This window comes from Brachycentrus maculatus, unplaced genomic scaffold, assembly GCF_059751285.1.
Source record: "Brachycentrus maculatus isolate JH-2025_06_01 unplaced genomic scaffold, ASM5975128v1 h1tg000077l, whole genome shotgun sequence".
Lineage (NCBI taxonomy): Eukaryota > Metazoa > Arthropoda > Insecta > Trichoptera > Brachycentridae > Brachycentrus > Brachycentrus maculatus.
Window position 1 is genome coordinate 403907 of NW_028280831.1, and position 20558 is coordinate 424464.

General features: G+C 31.2%; 3 protein-coding genes across 3 annotated transcripts; 1 reads left to right on the forward strand and 2 right to left on the reverse strand.

Annotated features, from left to right (window-relative positions):
• Nucleotides 1–700: 700 nt before the first annotated feature.
• Nucleotides 701–3451, reverse strand: RpL40 (ribosomal protein L40). The gene is made up of 3 exons (XM_088257271.1): nucleotides 3409–3451; nucleotides 2915–3148; nucleotides 701–962 (listed from the first exon to the last, which is right to left on the reverse strand). Exons 2-3 carry the CDS (start codon nucleotides 3138–3140, stop codon nucleotides 802–804), a joined length of 387 nt encoding a protein of 128 aa, XP_088113397.1. The 5' UTR covers nucleotides 3141–3148; nucleotides 3409–3451; the 3' UTR covers nucleotides 701–801.
• A 957-nt stretch (nucleotides 3452–4408) lies between these two features.
• LOC148311074 (uncharacterized) lies at nucleotides 4409–6686 on the reverse strand. The gene is made up of 3 exons (XM_088257308.1): nucleotides 6560–6686; nucleotides 5489–5665; nucleotides 4409–4658 (listed from the first exon to the last, which is right to left on the reverse strand). Exons 1-3 carry the CDS (start codon nucleotides 6632–6634, stop codon nucleotides 4524–4526), a joined length of 387 nt encoding a protein of 128 aa, XP_088113434.1. The 5' UTR covers nucleotides 6635–6686; the 3' UTR covers nucleotides 4409–4523.
• A 1456-nt stretch (nucleotides 6687–8142) lies between these two features.
• On the forward strand, nucleotides 8143–20125 carry LOC148311075 (coiled-coil domain-containing protein 170). The gene is made up of 10 exons (XM_088257248.1): nucleotides 8143–8217; nucleotides 8817–8906; nucleotides 9009–9747; nucleotides 9827–9999; nucleotides 10822–11022; nucleotides 13213–13356; nucleotides 15759–16031; nucleotides 17656–17906; nucleotides 18654–18851; nucleotides 20026–20125. Exons 1-10 carry the CDS (start codon nucleotides 8143–8145, stop codon nucleotides 20123–20125), a joined length of 2244 nt encoding a protein of 747 aa, XP_088113374.1.
• The last annotated feature ends 433 nt before the right edge of the window (nucleotides 20126–20558 follow it).

A 20558-nucleotide genomic window follows, 5' to 3' on the forward strand; every position in this document is an offset into this window, starting at 1 on the left:
TAAAGGAAGTTCATGGATTTTCAGAAATTTTCTAATCAATTTGACCTCAAAGCTGGCATCAGATATGGAAGGCTAATCACCTACCTTTACCGACCTGTTTTAACCTTCTTGGATAGTTTCTACTACATATAGGGGACATTTCAAGATTCTCCCAAAATTATATTTAATATTTGTAACTTTATTCTCAGATGGGCCTAAATCGTGCAGTAGTTTTTTTCCTCATTTTAAATGTCTAAAAATGGGAAGGATCAAATTAAAGTGTTTTCAGAGGACTTCCTTTGTGTAAAAATGATTAAGTTTGTTAACTCACTTACTAATTTCATCAGAATTAAATATTTATTACGAACATATTTTTTTATTTACGTTTATGAAATGCGAAATATATTTATAGAATTGATGGTTAATAGCGTACAGTTAATTATTTTGGTGTTTGTTATAAATATAAGATAACCATGTAAAATAAAGTATTCAGAGACTCAATGCCTCTTACAGGATATATGTATTTTGAAAATCTTGTTTTCAGAAATTTTTTGAAAGCTCTAAAAAAAATCCATATACATAATAATGATTCCAAAATTAATTTGTTGCATAGCAAAACTGCAAGTTTTAGAATGTCAATCAAATGTAGCTCCAGATAGAAGGAAAACGAGACATGGATGTTCTTTGAGGACCAGTAAAATAATAAGAATTAAAGGCGATGCTGAATAAAAGACTTTTATTAATTTAGAGTTTCAGTATAATAAAGTGACATACTTCACACCCAGAAATGGAGGAATGCATGTATAAGAGCGGTGTGAAAGTCTACTTCAACTTCTTCTTTGGGCGCAAGTTGTTGGTGTGGCCACACTTCTTCTTGCGGCAGTTGGTCGCCCTGGGGTGCAGGCGAGCGTAGCACTTGCGGCAGATCATCTTGTCGCAGTTGTACTTCTGTGCCAGGATACGCAGAGAGGGCTCGATGATACCTGGGAAGATCAATTCATTACAATTAAGAAAACGGCATTCTCTACTCTAATAAGTAAAAATTCAGTTTATAAACCTCCATTCAGCCTCTTGAGGCAGATGGTTCGTTAAATCGTAGAAAATTTAGACAGGTTTTTCGCATCCTTTGACAGCAGCAGATATTATAGTGGGGTTCTTTAAAAAAAAAACTGGTTACATATGTATTTTCAAATTGACATTATGTTGAAAACAAATAGTTTTAAATTTAGATTTTAAAAAAGCATGGAAACCTACATGTTACAGTGGAGTAATCTATCTTTCAATTTGTGATAAAAATATTTTATTTATTATTTTACTACAAATGTGATAATACTACCAACATATAAGGATGTACAATTTAGAGAAACAGTTTCCGTATTATGAACTTTTTTTTCAACATAAGTTCTATTAACAAATATTTTAAATGAACATAGAAATTTAAGGATATACCTTAATGTATTTTCAAACATTAATTTGTATATTATAAAGGTTTTTTTTCCCGAAATTCATCTCCCCTAATACCAATTTAGGATTTAACCTAATAGTGTCCAATACTACACTGCAAAGGCTAATCAACAATTTTACCCAAGAGCTTTAAAATTACAAGAGACGTGTATTATTATTAATAAAGAAATTTCAAAATCCCAATTTCTCACACTTCCAGCTGTCAGTTCTGGTGTACTCAAATGAATTGATAAATCAATCATTTTTCAACAAATTCAGAGAATATTTATGTGCACTGCAGCAATTATTATTTTGGAATGTTTTCTTAACAAAATATGAATGCAAGTCAAATTGTTTCAAAATAAGTTAACATACATGATTTTATAACTTTCGTCATATTCAAAAGGCTTTTCCTATTACATCCTAGATGCGTACCATAACTGTGGTACAGATAAATTTCAAACCATAGATCCATTATTTTGTTCAAACAATAATTAACGACTAATTTTGGAATTATTTTATATTTTTGGTGTATACAACTACAAAAAAATCTTAGGGCATTTTTATGAAATTTTATCAGTGAAATATTTTTAAACCAGGAAACACTAAATAACAGCTGATGCCAGTGGACCAAATAGTTATAAATTTCTTTATAGTGTGGCAAGTAGGTGATGCATTTTTATCTGAACACATTATTCGCGTGCAGATTTTTCATCAACCCCGACCCTAATTATACTCAGTGTGTAGCCTGATCTCCAATACACTAATAACAAGTAACCGCAAACTCTCTCGCGCTCTACCAAAAGTAAACCAATAGAATGCTTATAAGCGTCTTCCGTTCTCTACCAAAAGTATGTACAAGATGCTTAAACAAAGAGTTAAATGCAAATACTAACATTGTAAATGTCAAAAATTTTAGGTTATGTTTTGGTTGAAACAATGTCTGATAATGCGCAGTGCTCGTAAAAAAACTGTAAATGCTGGCCACACTAAGGATGTTTAATCATGGCGGCTTGATAGATCACAAAAGTGTTTTCTTTGACCACATACTTGTTAATATGTGGTCAAAGAAAATAAACAACATGGATCTAATCACATGCAAAATTGAAACTCATAAAATGACACAAAGCGAGGGGTACATATATAGTTTCTAAATGTGTAAAAAAATCATTTTGTTTTACTTTGATAAGATATCTTTTAAGTTGTCACTTATATTATACTTTACCTACGTACATTCTTGCAACCAATGCAGTTGGAACCAATTGCAGAATATGCCAAAACAAATATTATAAAAGAATATATATAGTGAAACCTCAAGTTAGGAACCCCCGGGACACCGAAAATACACGCTACAAACAATACAATACATCAGTTACAAAATAATCAGCAATTCCGTCCGCAAACTGTGGCTTTACGCCAGACCTCGTTTGCAACCTGAATATGGAAGCGGAACATAGCTACATTTGCACAAAATTATCCGAAAAATACTAACCTCCTCGAAGTCGGAGCACCAAGTGAAGAGTGGATTCCTTCTGGATGTTGTAATCGGAAAGGGTGCGTCCATCTTCCAGCTGCTTGCCGGCGAAGATCAATCGCTGCTGATCTGGTGGAATTCCTTCCTTATCCTGAATCTTGGCTTTGACATTCTCGATAGTATCGGAGGGCTCGACCTCGAGGGTAATGGTTTTACCCGTTAGGGTTTTAACAAAAATCTGCATTGTGGCCACTGAAAACAAAACAAACTGTTACTTAAAATTTTGATACGATTAATGAAAATTCTAACACGAAAAACAAAAGTACACCGAACGTCAAAAAAGAACGAGCACGTTGCGAATTTTGAAATTTAAATCATTCATCTAGGCCAGCACTTATTTGATTAATACAGGCACCTAGCAATATTTATACAAAAAGTATAAACGTTATTACATGTAAATTATTGAATAAGCGTAGAGTTTATATTATAGTTTTAATAATTTGATAGATCACCTTAAAAGCAACGTGGTCGCTAAAATTCTAACCAAAACGAAAGAAAGATGTCGGAAATTTCAGTGTTGCCTCAGTGAAATTCATAGACAATTTTTAGGGAAGTAGCGAGATTTTAATATAGGGGCATATTGTTAAATAACAATTCTTATGTTTATAATAAAATGTAAATACATAGCCACTATTTCGAGAAATAATAACAAAAAAAAATAATATGTATAAGTGGTGGATTTGCCTTGTTAATATTTTTTAATTTATTACAGTCATATTGACTTTTAAACAATCATCGGCGGGGCAAACATAAAAATTATGAATTAGTGTTGTGTAACAGCTGATATGTGAGCTAAATCAATTAATATTAATTATATGTACTACAAATTTGACACAAATTAAAGAAAGCTCACTTTTTTCAACCAAATTTACTTTATTTTATGCGTACTTACTATTTTCTTGGGTAATAAAATAATACCCGCCACGCCAACTTAAGTCATTATTGACAGCATTAGTCGTAACTGGTTGTAGTAAATTTAACAAAATAATGTCTTAACTTCATGCTAGATTTTGTACACTAGTAGGGAGGAACAATATTTTACTGCACAAGATTACAGATATGGCAGCTGGCAAAAAAAATTTTAGTCAGTTTGTGGACTTCATGTTCTTCACATTGGGAACGGATAGATGAAATAAGTAAGTAAAATGTTTAATGGGACGCAGGCCATGAAGTGAAAGGGTTCAGGAATATATTACTGCTATATGGGAAAAGAAATAGAGGTTGGATATTAGATACTATACGAGAGGAATATGAGAATAGCAGTAATGTCTAGGGCTCTCGGGGTTTTATTCGTATTTTTTGTCCAATACTCGTACTCTTTCTAGCTTTTGTAACTTGTAAATTTATGATACGTACGTGTCCCTCGAGGTGTACCATTTTTTTGTATTGAAATACAAATTCAATATTATTATTACAAATTTAAATAGGTTGTTGGAAATAAAAAAAAGTATATTTGTCCATAGCAACAATCTATTTATTATTTTTTCTAAGTACAATAAACTTTCAAGCTTATCATCCAAAACGTATCCATAAGTAAGCGTTTTTTGACAAATTGCTCGTTGCTAAATTACTTCAGGTCAAACCTACTATAGAAAAAGGCCCACGAGCAACCAACTCCAATTAAACACAGGCCCATTGTCGCTCTATAGAGGATCACGTCAGCGGGCCCTCCTTTCAGATGGACGGGGATGTCATTGGGTCTCTGAAAATAAAATATTAGAGCACTTAACCTTTAATCAATAATCTTTTTCACATAAACAACACATAATTATTTTTTTTGTTGTTTAAAAAAATGATTAACCTCGAAAGCTAGTCAATGTACACATTTTAGTACAAGAAGTTACATATCATAAACAATTAACATAACTTTAGAGGATTACACCAACTGCCTTTAGAATTAATTTAATTTAAAAATGTATTTGTTAACATTTAATATTTGCGAATTCCTTTCGGCTACACATTTGACATGGCGCCTACTTTTTAGGATTCCGCAAAAATGTAACACATCTTATTTAATGGCGTGCGTTGAACACATTTGATGTTTAAGTGGTTAGAAAATGCATAATATATTTTATATGGTAGTGTCTTTTACATAAACATAAAAATTATTGTATATTGTAAGTCAGGAAAAATAAAGTTATTCATTTTGTATCTCCTGTAGACAATTTAAAAAGTTTTACTTAAGCCAGTTATAAATAAAATCATTAAATTCATGAAGTCATTTAAAAATGTAACCATTCAAAAAATAAACAATAATCGTCCATAAATAATGAGTAGGTAGGTAATTATTGTAAAATGCAAATATTTTAAATATGATTAATTATATTTAAAAAAAGTTGCGAATCCAAATTATGTTTACGATTTTAATTTTTTTTATCGATTCCGAAATTATTAATTACGTTATTAAGCTGGACTCCTGTGTATAATACATATCATTATAATAAAATCATTTTGATTCTCCGAAATTTCTAATACCTCTAAAGCGATTACTGAGATTGAAAATGGATGAGAATTAAATCTATAAAATATTACCTGGAAAAGTTCCATCTTGCTTTTTAGTTTTTCGCACAAGGGGGAATATTTTTGATTAGTTCCAGGAATCGTCTTAGATTGGGTGCTCTGCTGGCGAGCCTGCCTAACAACAGCATGCTTCACACTGCTGTCATACGTCACCTTGGGGGTTGGGGCTGCTTTTCCGGGCAAAGGCGCCTGTAGAAAATAAAAATCATTTAACCAAACAATAGTAAACACACATTAAAATTATTTAAACTGATAGGGGAAAAATACACTCGAATACGATGTATTTTTAAAAGCCTATTCAATTATATTGTCCGCCTCCGTAGTGTAATGGTCAGCAGGCTCGGCTACCGTTCTGGAGCTCCCGGGTTCGATTCCCAGGGGGGGTCAAATAAATATAAGTGATTTTTTCACTGTAATATTTATTCAATATTACCCTGGACTGGTACCTGAAGCGGAGGGCTGATCACCTTTCCTTCATGTGTAAACAATCAAGATAACACTGCGTTTATATGAAGCAGTGCCCTATGCACCATTGGGGTGCGGATAAGGGTTTTAAAAAAAATTCAATTATAAAAAATATATCGAATTGTGCCAAGGAAGACATTTTGATTACCTATGTAATAAATCCGTTTATTTAAATACAAAAATGTGTTTACTGTTAAAATATAAAGTGTTTTAAATCCTCCTTTAAAATTCACAAATAAATAATTACTACGGTCGTTGAACGGTAGAAATTATTTATTTGTAAATTTTTAAGGAAAGTTAAAAAACACTCAACATTTTAAAGAACAGTTGACACTGTTTTGAATAAATGTATTTATTACATTGGTAATCAAAATGCCTTCCTTGACTTAGTATGATATTTTTTATCATTGAATCAATTGTTGATAATTTACTAATTTTAAATCAATACACAATTTCACTGGCGTGTTTTTTTGCACGGAAAATAGTGAATAAGAAATCATAAACAGAAATCTGTCATTTTTTTTATTTTTTTTTAAATCAGTAAAATGTTCAGCAATAATTTTACGGATATATGTACTTCAATTAAATACTGTATAAAATATAGTTGAATTATCTTACAATAGGATAGAGCGGCGACTGAATAGTAGAAGAATAGGTGATTCTTCCAGTGACATTATTGTAGTTGTAAAACATTTTGCAATTTTAGTACAGACGATTACGAAACAACTATGGCCCTTGACTAGCCTAGGAAATTTTGCAGTAATGCGCCGTCGCCAAACAGTTTTTCTTTTCTATTTTACATCTATAATTAATGTTATCGACAGTACAGGTATCTTCCGCAGAACTGCATAACCGTTGCACCTCCCGAGGAAAATGCAACTGCAAGCCGTAATGCAGTTTTTGCTTTGTCAATGCAACCATAGATGGCGCTAGCTGTGGGAAAATGCATTATAGTTTAGGTCCAGTTTTCACAGCGAAGGTAGTGATTATTGTTTGCGGGTTTATTTTGTTTATCTCATACTGGGTGTAATTGTTGAATCAGACATTATTTATAACAAAAAGGATTCGGCATAATCACATTTGGCATGCATAATCATTTTAAAAATTATGTATGCATAAACTGTTATGGATTATTTTTCTAACATGCAAGCATTTTTCAGATTAATAAATAAAACAGTATATTTAGAAATAATTTTAATAAAATCAGAAAATGTCATTTTTATTAAAGGTATATACTTCTAACTTATGACGTCAATCGTATGTTATGATAAATGACAAACAAAATAGGGCATCGCATCGTATCGATGGATTTAAACTTGATCATTTATTAAATTGTGAGCGAATTGCAAAAAAATTACCAAGTCAATCCATAGCTCATTTAAATGTTTGAAATATCTGCGAGTTTTGTATATTTAAAAAATCTAAAACATTCTACTTTAAGGGTATCAAACATTTTTCTGAACTCTTAAAAAATAATGAAGTATTAATTAGTGGCAGATGATTTAATTTTTTTTAATGGTAAATTTTTGCAAAATGCTCATGATATAAAGGCAATCCCTTATTTCCAGATTCATGGAATATATTTAAAAGGCTATATTTGGTGTAGTGAAGAAGTCTAGGGTGAAGGATATAACCCCTTTATGTGAAAGGAAATAGAGGAAAAATAAAAAAGGAAGGAAAAGAAAAATAGCAGCAATATTTAATGCAGTTGGTGTTAGTAAACACACTCGTATGAGCTTGCGTAAGTAGTAATCTACAGAACCATAAAGGATATTAAATGAATTCAAGACTATTATTTTCAACTGTATTGTTAATTACGTCACACTTTCGCATTAAAATATAAATAGGAAGCCACAAAAGTAAATTTTTAAATGATAACATTAATTTCGAGTGATACGTGACCTCGCGCGGCTTATATTGGATGATCCATGTAAAAATACGATTAACCTAATTAAAAATTCAGACATGTGTCCCAATTCTAAAGTAGTTCACTCCCGATACTGGTCTCTAAGGACTCGAAGCCCCGAAGAAAAAACATTTAGTCGATAATTCATCCACGGTATCGCGCGCCCACCTGTTCCCAATGGTTTAGAGGTCTCATTACATAAAGAAGAACGAGAGGTAACTGTAGAGTTATGAAATAAGTGTTGTTTAATATAATACATAATGTTCGTTGAAAAGTTTTGTCAAAAAAATCAACCATGAATTCGGATAGAGCGAATACAGAAGAAGATTGGAAAATATTCGAAGTGCTGTGTTCAAAAACTTCTTCAGAGGTTTGTTTATTTTTTTCTGTATTTATTTTGATTATGTCCAAGGAGGTCGTATCGGCGTGTAGCGGTGATTTTTTTATGATACAAAGATGGAATTGCATGCGAAAATACCAGCAAAATTTATTCTTACGCGGTCGCTATGGATATGTTTAAGGCTTCCCGTGCCTTGCACTAAACATCGATTCGTCAATAGGGGAGGGAAAAGTTTGGGAGGATTTGAAGGCGGGAAATTACGAAACGCATGAAGCGCTTTCTTCGCAGTGCAGCTAAACTTTGTGTCGATTCAAGGCAATAGGCAGTGTCTGTAGAGTGAGCAGCCGATTCAATTCTGCCTCCACGAACGTAAGTTGATATCGGCTGTCATGTTGGCTCTGCGCTGGTACCGTGCGTGACTACACAGCGATGAAAATTTCTTCCGACCTATTTTATAATGTTCTTCGCTTTACAATGAAACGATTTAAATGGATCATTCCGTAGCACAACGTTGAGAAATATTGACGAAGTTATATTTAGTTTTATGTAACCTAAATCGTTTTATTTACTAAGATACCATTTGTTACATTACGCGATTGAAATGATGGAGTTTCAATTGTATTTTTTAGATGGAAGGAGATGTTGAGCTCGATACTACTATGGCGCTAAGAAGTGAACTTGCAGCACTGCAATATAAGAGGGATCGTCTTGCATCAGAAGTAAATTTATTAAATAATATAATACTTACATTAACATGCGAAATTAAATTTCAAAACTATATTTTCAATGGTACGATATTTTATAAATATATTTTTTTTCAGATCAGCGACATGAAAAATCAAGTACTGTGCAGAGATCAAAGAGTGATGGAGCTCCAGGTGGAAATTGAACACCTCAGAGAACAGGCAGCTCGTCAAAACGCAGTGATAGCTTCATTGAAAAAGAAAATACAAGATCTAGAAGACAAAGAAAGATCTCTATATTCAACTCAAGGAAGAAATGAAATATCCATACAGACGTTGCAAAGAGACTCGAAATATCAAGAGGACAGAGCGAAAGACCTAGAAAAGAAACTGAGAAATTTAGAAATAGAGTGCTCGAATGAAGAGCAAATGAAAGACAACTATAAAAGCCAGTTGCAAGATCTTTTGCGCCGATTGTCCGCCGCCTTGGGTGCTGAGTTCTGCGAGACTTCCCACGCGCATTCCCCGGAGAGTGTAGTTATAAGAGCCACTGAACTCGTGCAAGAGACGTCTAGATTACGTAGCAAATGCATCAATGTCACAGAGAATTTGTCCTGCGTCGAACAAGACCTAAAAAATTGCAGAGACGCTCTCGAGAGGACAAGTGCGGAACGAGACATTCTACAGAGACAATGTACCACGCAAGTTGTGGACTTGGACAGACTGAGGCAGGAAAAGGAAACCCTAGAAATGCAAAACAGAGTTCTAGAGAGGGAGCTCCATGACAGTAGAGATAAATACTCTTCTTCGAGCAAACACTTGAATTCTGCCACGGGTAATATAGCGCAGTTGGAAACAACGATTTGCCAGTTAAAAGGTACTGATATAATCTCCGGAAATTAACAATTATCTTTTGTTCCAAAATGATTAGCTGATATTTATTATCATTGTTACAGATGATCTAAAACATAGAGAGGAAAAAAACCAGAGACTGCAGCATGAGTATCGAGCGGCCATGGAAAGTTTGGCCATACAGTTAAGTTTACCTGCAAGATTTGTGGAGTGCACGGAGAGTGCCGTCAAAGAAAGAATCAGAGAACTACTCTGTGATAATAAAGATATGAATATGGTATGTCGAAATTTTGTTCTATTTACTAGTCATATCTTAGTTTTTAGGGCATAGGATGTGTTAGGGTGAGGATCTGGCCAATCTCTTTATTTTGAACATACTTATCGTTACAAGGTGTAGCTTTTAGGAAAACACTGAAAACTGCCATTGTAAGACATTTATTTTCGCGATAATGAGTTCACTTTCTCGGGTCATAAAATGATAAATGATTAATTGATATCCTAATGCGAAAAAGCAGTCACGAAAATATATGAATTACGTAAAAGAATTATATTTCTTTGTTTCTGTATAAGCTTTAAGTCTGTTAAGTTCGTTTACATTATAAAAATATAGGTACATAAAGGCATTATTCGATAGTTCTCCATTATTTACTAAATTCATATATTTTTAAATAAACCTAAGTTTAGTAAAAAGTCGCCATTCTACTTATTTTATATTCGCAAGTTGAATTAGGAGTTTAATTGTTATTTCCGCCTAATATTTAAGTATGAGAAATAATTTTTGATATAATCAATATTTTTAAAGGCAATAGTTTTCGCTTTCATTGTTTCGATGGTCTACTAAAATGCTTTAATTTCATTATTATTAATAAATCTAATATAATATTTGTATTCAACTTGTATGTTAGTATTTTGGATCAACACGGACTTAGACTAAAAATATATATATAAGTATGTAGACATTTTAACAAAGATGAACAAGAATATGGAATAAAAGTCTGGTTTTTATAGGGTTTATTACTGATTTGTCATTTAACCAGATTTGTGAAGTATTTGGAGACACTAAAAAAATTGTGAATGATATATTGGTTTGAAACTTTAGCAACTGCATTCGTTACGTGAGAAGCTGAACTCAGAATCTCAACACCTGAACCGTCAAGTGATCTCTCATGAGCAGACTGCTGGGAGGGTAAGGGTCCTGGAGGACGAACGAGCTCTGCTGGAGACCAGGGTCCACAATCTGGATAAGGAACTCACAGCTGCTGAGCTTTCTAGGGATTCCCTCAGGAGAGACAAATCATCGGTTGGTAAAAACATATATTTTTATCCAGCAGGGATTGTTACCAAAAGTGCACTTGAAATCTTTAAACTAATTTTTATTATATTTAGAATATAAGATAAATGTAACAGATAAAATAATTTTACTTAAAATCACTACTTATCTTATTTGAACTTAATTATTATTTCGAAGCAAAACAACCCCTTCCTCAAAACTACATACGTGATTATATTAATATTGAGGAATGAAGTATTCGCTTAGAAATCAGTAGAAATCATAGAGTTTCAATAAGCTATTTAGTGATTTCAAACAAAAAAATCACAAAGTTAGTGCTTCAAATATTGATTATTTAAAAAAATTAATATAAGCAAAATCGATTTGCTTAATTGATTCGGTAGTCACATTGTGGTAAAATCCTTTTTAATATGTTTTAATGGTAAATACAACTATTTCGTTTTATTTTAGAAATACACAGTAGTATTTACTAAGTAAAACTTGAATTAAAATTAATTTGATTTCATCCTCCACCAGTTTAAATGAAATAACTTGTTTAGAGTAGATCATTTGCCCATGTGTACTGTTTTAAAAAATAATTTCATGTAAAATTGCAGGAGACTTTGAAATAAATAAAAAAGTCAACAATCAGTTATTTAAAAAATATTATACCAAATTCAAATAAAATATCAACTTGCTTTCAATTTTATTTTATTTAAATTGAAACGAGCTCACACTAATATTTTAAATGTTAATTTTATTTCCAGATTCACGATAATTTTATAATTATTGTAAAATTTACGTGGACAATTTATTGACATATTTTATATTATTTTTCAATATAATTCAAAAAGATTCATTGAAAATGTAATTAAAAACTGTTTTAATAATAAATTTATATCTTACGCTTAATGGTTTTTCAAATTATTTATATTCTAATAATTTTGTTTCCTTCTATGCAAAGTTTTCAGCGATTTTTGAAAATGAATGCAGATACAACACCTTTAATTACGATTTATAGCATCTGTTACCTTCGCCTTGAAAAGTTGTTTGATTTGTTGTTTGTTTAGTAAACGTACTTTCCATAGGTACTAATAGTTCAAGGATCCTACTTAGTTTGATAACTATTTTTTTAGTAGAACAATTGTCTGCAGAATAGGCTTAATCCTTAATATTTAAATTAAAATCACCAGTAAAAACTGATTTTGTTATGTTTTTATTTATTTATTTGCTTTTCTTGCAGAAAATGTTAAAAATATTATTTCTTATCATGAAATATAAAATACCAACAAACATGATTTTGTCCAATTTAGCTTGAAATATTATATGCAAGCATTTTACATTCATCATTTATTTTGTCAGCCCTAACCAAATATTTTAAATAGTTAAGAAAATATAAATTTTTATTTATGAGCCAATATTTTAACATTGCTAATAGCATTATTTGTAATAAAAATCATCGAAAAAATTCACGTTGTAAATTCCAATTTTATGTGTTCGATGCTTCTATAAATCTATTCGTATCCCATACATTTCTTGTAACCATTATCAATCCTGCAAAAGATGTAAAGTAGCCCACGCCGCCAAGGATTTACAAAGGAATTATCGATTAAAAATATTGTTACGGATTGTGTATTTAATTATTTTAACAACATCTTTGTTACCTCAAAAAAAGATTAACATGCTTCATATTTCTTCAACAGTCAAAATTTCCATCTATCTTCTAAGATAATTAACATATCGTTCACTCCTTTCAACAACGTTATATATCAAAAAACTTGATTTTTCAGGAGATCGTTTTTAATGTTTAAAAATATAATAAAATGTAAAATAAATATCAAGTCACTTATTCAACTTTTTACTGTGCAACAGATTTTTTTAGGTAAAACCTGAATGTTTTTTTCTCCATTTGAAAAATATTTAGTATACTTAAAAAAATAATTAAACAATACATTTTCTTTAAAATGCATAAACAACACTTTCCGCCCTGTAGCGGGTAAATATTAAGTTAAAAATATGCCGCTTTTGCTGGAATATAGTACGTTTCCTGGGCATTCTGAAAACATGCACAACTGAAAATCGTCAATTTTTGATATACGACGTTGTTGAAAGCAGTAAGCGATATGTTTTTAAAACAAAATTATCAAATAATATTATACTGATAATTATTATTTGCCTTGATCACACTTTTTTACTTATTCAAATGGTAACTTTTTGCAGCTTATAACTTTCTTAGAAAGATTGAGTAAGGCATTGAACATGGACGAGTTATCCCAAGAAGTCGGAGTAGATCTACAAACAGAGTCTATGTTGGTCAGAGCGGAACAGCTTGCGAGATTGGAGAGTGACAAAATAGTTGACAAGGTAAACAAATATAATTGAGTTTTTTATCTACATTTCGTTGAACTAAGTGTGAATATTTAGCGCCTTTGATGTCTTGTTGTTGTATTATTTAATTATTGTTTATGTCCATTGATGTGTTATTTCGACCACAGTTTCTATGCTGTGGTTATTACGGTTCGCTGCCCAGATTAAGAAGAGAAAGATCGTTACATGATTTACCAATTTTAAAAGAAGTAAGACTGAAAGGATAACTTTAATATAGCACGTTACTCTCTTAATCACACGTAACATTGAATAATAAAACATTGTTGGGGCTATTTAGCAAATTGTCCGTTTTAAGTTAAAAGTATGATTAGCTTCTGTTCCTCTTTCAAACAAACGACAACATGGCGACTTTTGAAAGTCATATCTCTTTTTAGATGAGAGATCATTCATGGCAATACGCCGTGAGATAAATGGATGTAATTGACACTGGAAAATACCGGTACTATATGTCATACGAGTATATGTATGAGAAAATTTTATTTGTTTTTTTTTTCTTTCTTATTATAAATTTAAATTATATCCTTATTATTATTATTAATTGTATTATTATACAAGATTGTACAAGTACGCGTATGCACCCTTAAGTGCTTAATCTATTTCTACTATTCCCTTTTTTTAAATTAATAATACCTGCTGTTTCTCCTGCATTTTATTTTTTTAATGTTTTGCATTTTATTTTTTTAATGTTATTTTTCAATAATATTTTTCTTTCTGAGCTGTATCCTATTTGTTGTAATTTATTCCATTCTTATTTCCAATGTCAAAAGCAAATAGGGACTAAATATACTTTTAACATTGACGGAACATACAAAAAATATCACCCCATTATCAACAATTTTAATTCTTATTATTATATCAAAATAGCCACTGAGAAGGCACGCAAAACTTAGTTCATTCAGCACTTCTTGAACTCCTTTTAATTATCTCCATCATATGTATACTTAGTTAGTTATAGTTTCAATTAATGATCAGTTTTTATTTAAATTGCATATTTTACATAAATAGGAAAAAAATATATTATTCTGAACAATCTTTCTACTACGGCGACACAATAAATATCACCACAACAAATTATATATTTCAATCGCTCATTTTATGACATGTCGTAGACATTTTATATTTATAAGTAGATATTATTTTAGAGTTATGATATTTTTGTTGTCGTTATTGAGAAAAATCATGATTTTTGGAACAACATGTAATACAACATTTTGAGTGTGTCCAAATACTTGTTCACAAAATCTGGATTATCTCCCCAATTACAGGAGTCATTTTCATATTATTTTTTGACATCTCATCAAAGATGAAGAAGAATATGGAAGCCTGGGCATTTACGGGGCTGACGACCGTCATAGGCTGGTTTAAGTGATCACTTTACACACGATCTTTATTTAAAGAGTTTCTGCTCAGTAAAAAGTTTCTTTTCATCTCACCAATAGATGTATCTAGTGAAAATCTAGTGATTCAAGAATAATGTTTAAAAATTGGTTCATGTAATATATTTAAAACTTCCAAGAATTTAAGTAGTGTGGTTGTCAATAATGGGTAGAATTGGTGAATGTTACACGTGTGTAAAGTGATCACTTAAACCAGCCTATGACGGTCGTCAGCCCCGTAAATGCCCAGACTTCCATATTCTTCTTCATCTTTGATGAGATGTAAAAAAATAATATGTAAGTACGCTTCGTTTTTTTCTAGATTATTTTTTGGATATTAAAAAATGTCATATATTGTTTATTCAGCAGTATTAGGTGCAAATGAGGAATTGTAAGTAATAATGTTAAAATTCATTTTGGTATGAATATCTAAACTCTTGAAATGATTTGATTGTAAAAAGTTTGCATCTTGCATCCTTATTACAACTAAACGATAGGTACGAGATAAACAATCGTAAATCCAATACGCAAACGTTGAGACGAGAAAATTATCGATTGTGAAGCTCGTACCTTTAACAAATATCGCTCACTCCTTTCAAGAACGTCATAAATCAAAAATCGTCAATTTTCAGTTGTACATATTTTCGGAATTCCCAGAAAATGTACTATATCCCAGCAAAAGAGGCATATTTTTAACTTAATATTTACCCGCTACAGGGCAGAAAGTGTTGTTTTTGCATTTTGAAGAAAAGGTACAGTTTAATTATTTTTTTGAAAATACTAAATATTTTTCAAATGGAGAAAAACCTTAAGGTTTTACCTGATAAGATATGTTGCACAGTAAAAAGTTCAATAAGTGGCTTGATATTTATTTTTAATACATTGTATTATATTTTTTAACTTTAAAAATGCTCTTGTGAAAAATCTTTTATTTTTATTTATGACGTTCTTGAAAGGAGTGAGCGATACTTTATCTTAAATATTTTCATATTGGTTTTTCAGACGGCAGTTGTTTATCAACTACAAAGACGGGTGCGTATTTTACGGGAACAGTTGCAGAGAAGAGATCTTCACTTAGACTTACTCAGAAGGAAGTTGTCGCTCCAGGAAGACAGTACTAAGATGAAAACGATCCTTCAAACTGAGAGGGATGAGAGTTTGAGCCGAAATAAAAAGTTGAGTAAGCAAGTTGATAAACTCAGCATACAACTAACAGACGCCAGAGGGCAGATTAGAGATCTCAATTCTCAACTAGCTGAAGCCGCAGATTACAAGGTGATAATTTGGAATAATAAAAAAAATGCGCGTAAATGAGCTTTATCAAAAATGAAATACAAGATTACCAGAAAATATTTCATGTGAATACATACTTATATGTTTATAAGAAGGTTAAACATGAAATCCATATTTTTTATACATTGATATGTTTTCGCTACTCTATGTCATGTACAAAGTAACCGGATTAATTACACTGGCCAACAATGATTTTGTAACTGAAATTTGCTGACTGATTTGGACTAAGTTAATCGTTCTTATTCAAAGTCTATACGGTGATAAGCTCGTATCACGTCAAGTTTTGATGTTACAGTTATATTATTGTTTGTATGGACCCCATATGTTGAAACCGTAATAGTAGTTGCGATCTACATAGACATGTTTTAGTCTAAGGTCTAAGGGATTAAAATAGTATTGATAATTATAGAGTAACAATGGAAATGTATTAACTTATTAATATATAATACGATACCATTGTATGTTTATATTATATATATATATATATATATATATATACATATATATATATATATATATATATATATATATATATATATATATATTTATATATATATATATATATATATTTATATATATATATATATATGTATAAATATGTATATATATATATATATATATATATATATATATATATATATATATATATATATATATATATATATATATTTACATAAATAATAAGATAAACGTGAGTCAATGTCAGAATTAAAAATATTCGTAACTAAAAAATCTGACTTGCTTCATTTTTTTGCTGTCGTTTTTGAATTCAGCTACGCAAAGTGCATAAAATCAGGTATTTTCATGCAAGTTACAAAATAAAAGTTGTAAATTGTTGGTTACTGTTATTAGCAAGTAAGTAAGAATCGGAATAATTATTTGCTATTGTAGGGCCATTATATTATTATCTTTACAATATCGGAGACATTTCATTATGATTCCAAGTCATGATTGCTCCAAAATCAGTTTTTATAAACTCATTCAATAGCTGTTGTCATTTCTGTTGGTACGAGGTAAACTATAGTTATGTTATTTATGGTGAGACAAATGAAGATTTTTTATTAGAAATTTTAAATAGTAAACTGACTCAAGCTTCCCCCTCTAAAGAGCTTCATCATTCAACGTCAAAAAGGCACAACTTAAAAATTTAGACCAACCTTCACATACGGTGTTTGATCATGATGCTGCAATAAGTCAAAACACCTGTTACAATAGATTTTTAAAAATAGTGGTATTTACTACGTAAGTAAAAAATAAAGAGATATTACCATAAGATGACTGCTGAATCAGTCAATTAAAGATAATGTTATTACGTTACTAAAAATAAAGTTATTATTTTCAATAATTTTTCGTTTACTTACAAAAATCTGTATGGAAATATTCTAAAACATCTCTTAATTTCTTTCTCCTCAATATTTGATGTTTTGGATTTACGATAGTTTACCCCTTACCTACCGATTTGTAAATGGATAATATTCATTTGACAATGTGAGAAAAACTCCTTCGTGACTCCTGTATCTTTTATATATCGATTCGATTGGTTTTCATCATTTCTGCTCTTTCAAATGACGAAAAAATCGTCACTGTAACAGTTTTTGTTTCCCAGATAACAGCATTGGAAAGAGGTCGAAAAATCGAAGATCTTCAGAAGCGACTCGCGGACTGTGAAATGTTGAGGACAAAATATAACAGGAAAGTTCATATCTTGAAAGATCACGTCAGGTCTGCGGGAGAGAATATGGACCAGGAGCGCAGTATCTCTGATCACCAACTGACTATGTTGAGAGAAGAGTTGGCCAGGAGTAAAGAAATGCTAGCAGATGCCAATCGAAGAGACGCACAGTTGCAAAGCTTCAGGTGATTATTTTTTTTAAATGCATTGTTTTGCATTTTTTTATTTATTTATTTAATAAAGTTACATTTATGGTAATTTTTTTTTGCAATTTAATTAATTTTCCGGACACATCTATTTTACAATTTAAAAATTAATAACACAGTTTTCTCCAATAAAGAGACTAAGACTTACACTTATTATTTTTTATTTATGTTTGTGGGTGATATAATTTTATTTTATTATAATTGTTTTTACTGTTTTTTTTACATATTTTTTTCCTGGATGTTATCGCTTTTATAAACCTAAAAAAACTAACTGACTAACCATCACGCCACTCCACTTAGGGGTAAGCAGATTTAAACGCCACACCAATCTGTCTGCACACATTCTTCGCCTCTTCCACATCATATATCTTCTCATACATACACGCCCATTATTCCGACTTTTGACCTGACCACTTTGAAGTATTTGAAATACTTGATTATACTTGATTTCCCACGGACATCCTTTGCTTCTATTACTAACCACATTCGCATCATAATCTTTTTTTGTCTTCACTCATTCGATTCACATGCCCAAACCATCTCAACACACCTTTCATAATTTTATAGATAATGCTTATACACCTAATTGGTGTTTTTGGCTAATTTGGCGATGTCGATACACAAATGCTAGATTATATCCTACTCAGGGGTATTATCAAGATTTTTAATTGGTACATATTATATAAGTCATTGATGGGATCGTAAACTGTTTTTCTTCGTCTTCAGGACGTCTATAGCAAAGCTCCTGGGAATCTTCAGTCCAGTGGCAGACTACGAGATAGTTTCTCGTCTCCAGAAGCTGGTGGATGCTCATCACGACTTCACGCTGGTCTCCCGGCGGTATGACGACCCCGCCCTCCGCCTAGCCGCCCGCTCTCCGCCCTTGCCAGGCCCGCCCAGTCGCCTAGCGAGAACGCCAGAAAGGTACAAGCGTTTATATGAATTATCTTATTCAATTTCGTCCTCTCCTTTGCTATACCAAACATGTCCTAGATTCCTGTGATCCCAGTACATTCGAGTTTATCTTAAAGCTAGGATATTTGCCTTCTGCCAATGTCACGTCTTACTCGTTTTGCCCGAGATAATCATCTGATATGCTGGATACTTTTCATCATGCGTAACTTGTCCAACATAACCTTAATGCTACCTTAAGGCATTAACATACTGTACATGTATCTTCATTCTCTACTGAGACAAGTTCTTCAGAGAATTGGAAAACTGATTTTCATTTTAGTCTATACAACTCGTAACATTCTTCTTAATATTTCAAATGACTCGAGATGATTGTGCATATAAATCTTGAAACCGATATATATGTCATTTGACCAATTCAATTCGTTGTTCAAGATTTTCTTATTTTATAACTTCAAATATGTATATATTATTATCAAATAAAAAGATGTGGTTTTGAGTGTGCTAGAACTTCAATTTTTCTTTCTGAATCTCTCGATAAAAAGGTATTTTATTTCTCTTTTATTTATTAAAAATAACCCCTTTTACTACTGCTTCTTCATCCTTCAATCTATCCATTGCTGTAAATCTGTCCTTTGTAAAGTTATCAGTATAATATTAGATGGTCCACCATCTTTCATCTCCTTTTAGTAAATATTTTATACAAATAATTAAGATATGACTGCAAAACTAACAAGATATTTTATTAAATAATTCGTCAGTCACATTGTCGTAATTTCTATCCATTTTAAATTTCAATTTACTTCATAAATAACACTTTTTATAAAAAGTGGTATTTAACTGAAATTTAAATAAAAATATCATGTATTTTCTCTCAGCCCATGATTTTAAAATGTTTTTTGGACGATATAAATTTGATTATGTTTTCACATGTTTTTTTAGAACTAAGAGATTAATGCCTCGTGAAAGTAGATCACAGCGTATATAGTTATTATATTTTTGTACTTATTCAATTATTTTTTAAAATAAACATGTGGAAGTAATTGAGATTCTTATGCATCACAATTCACTGAATCCCAATTGGATGTCACTAAGCAAGTGCTCACTTTATCCATATGAATGTATTATTAACAATACATTTTTGTTATGGGAATTTAATAAATTTAATTAACATTTGATATTGCAGGTCCTTGCGCTACGACGATTCAGGGTGCATAGACCTTCCTGACAGTGAGGATCTTGACGACGATTTATTAGGAAAAGGAAGAACTTTTGGAACTTTGTGACCCTCGTCCTACAGAAGGCGAAATTATCTTTAGCCTTTTGTGATTAATTTTTAAAATAATAACGATCGATCATATCCAATATATGGTATTTATATATCTACATCAATATTAACATCGGATAAAAAACACAAATGTTGTGAAATGAGATGTTTTGCTCACTATGTTCAAGATATCCTTATAGTTCCTTATAATAAAGTAAGTTACAAGAGTACTTTAACATAACACAAAAACGTAGGTATTTTGTATATTATTTTTTGACATCTCATCAAAGATGAAGAAGAATATGGAAGTCTGGGCATTTACGGGGCTTACGACCGTCATAGGCTGGTTTAAGTGATCACTTTACACACGTGTAACATTCACCAATTCTACCCATTATTGACAACCACACTACTCAAATTCTTGGAAGTTCTATATATATGAACCAATTTAG

Bases quoted from the DNA above. Each gene is read 5' to 3' on its own strand.
- LOC148311074 (XM_088257308.1), bottom strand. From the start codon at position 6,634: ATGTTTTACAACTACAATAATGTCACTGGAAGAATCACCTATTCTTCT. The intron at 5,666-6,559 runs GTAAGATAATTC...TATTTTCTACAG, and splicing joins AGTCGCCGCTCTATCCTATT to GCGCCTTTGCCCGGAAAAGC. The intron at 4,659-5,488 runs GTAATATTTTAT...TTTTATTTTCAG, and splicing joins GCAAGATGGAACTTTTCCAG to AGACCCAATGACATCCCCGT.
- LOC148311075 (XM_088257248.1), top strand. From the start codon at position 8,143: ATGAATTCGGATAGAGCGAATACAGAAGAAGATTGGAAAATATTCGAA. The intron at 11,023-13,212 runs GTTGGTAAAAAC...AACTTTTTGCAG, and splicing joins TCAGGAGAGACAAATCATCG to CTTATAACTTTCTTAGAAAG. The intron at 16,032-17,655 runs GTGATAATTTGG...TTTGTTTCCCAG, and splicing joins CTGAAGCCGCAGATTACAAG to ATAACAGCATTGGAAAGAGG.
- RpL40 (XM_088257271.1), bottom strand. From the start codon at position 3,140: ATGCAGATTTTTGTTAAAACCCTAACGGGTAAAACCATTACCCTCGAG. The intron at 963-2,914 runs GTTAGTATTTTT...TGATCTTCCCAG, and splicing joins GGTGCTCCGACTTCGAGGAG to GTATCATCGAGCCCTCTCTG.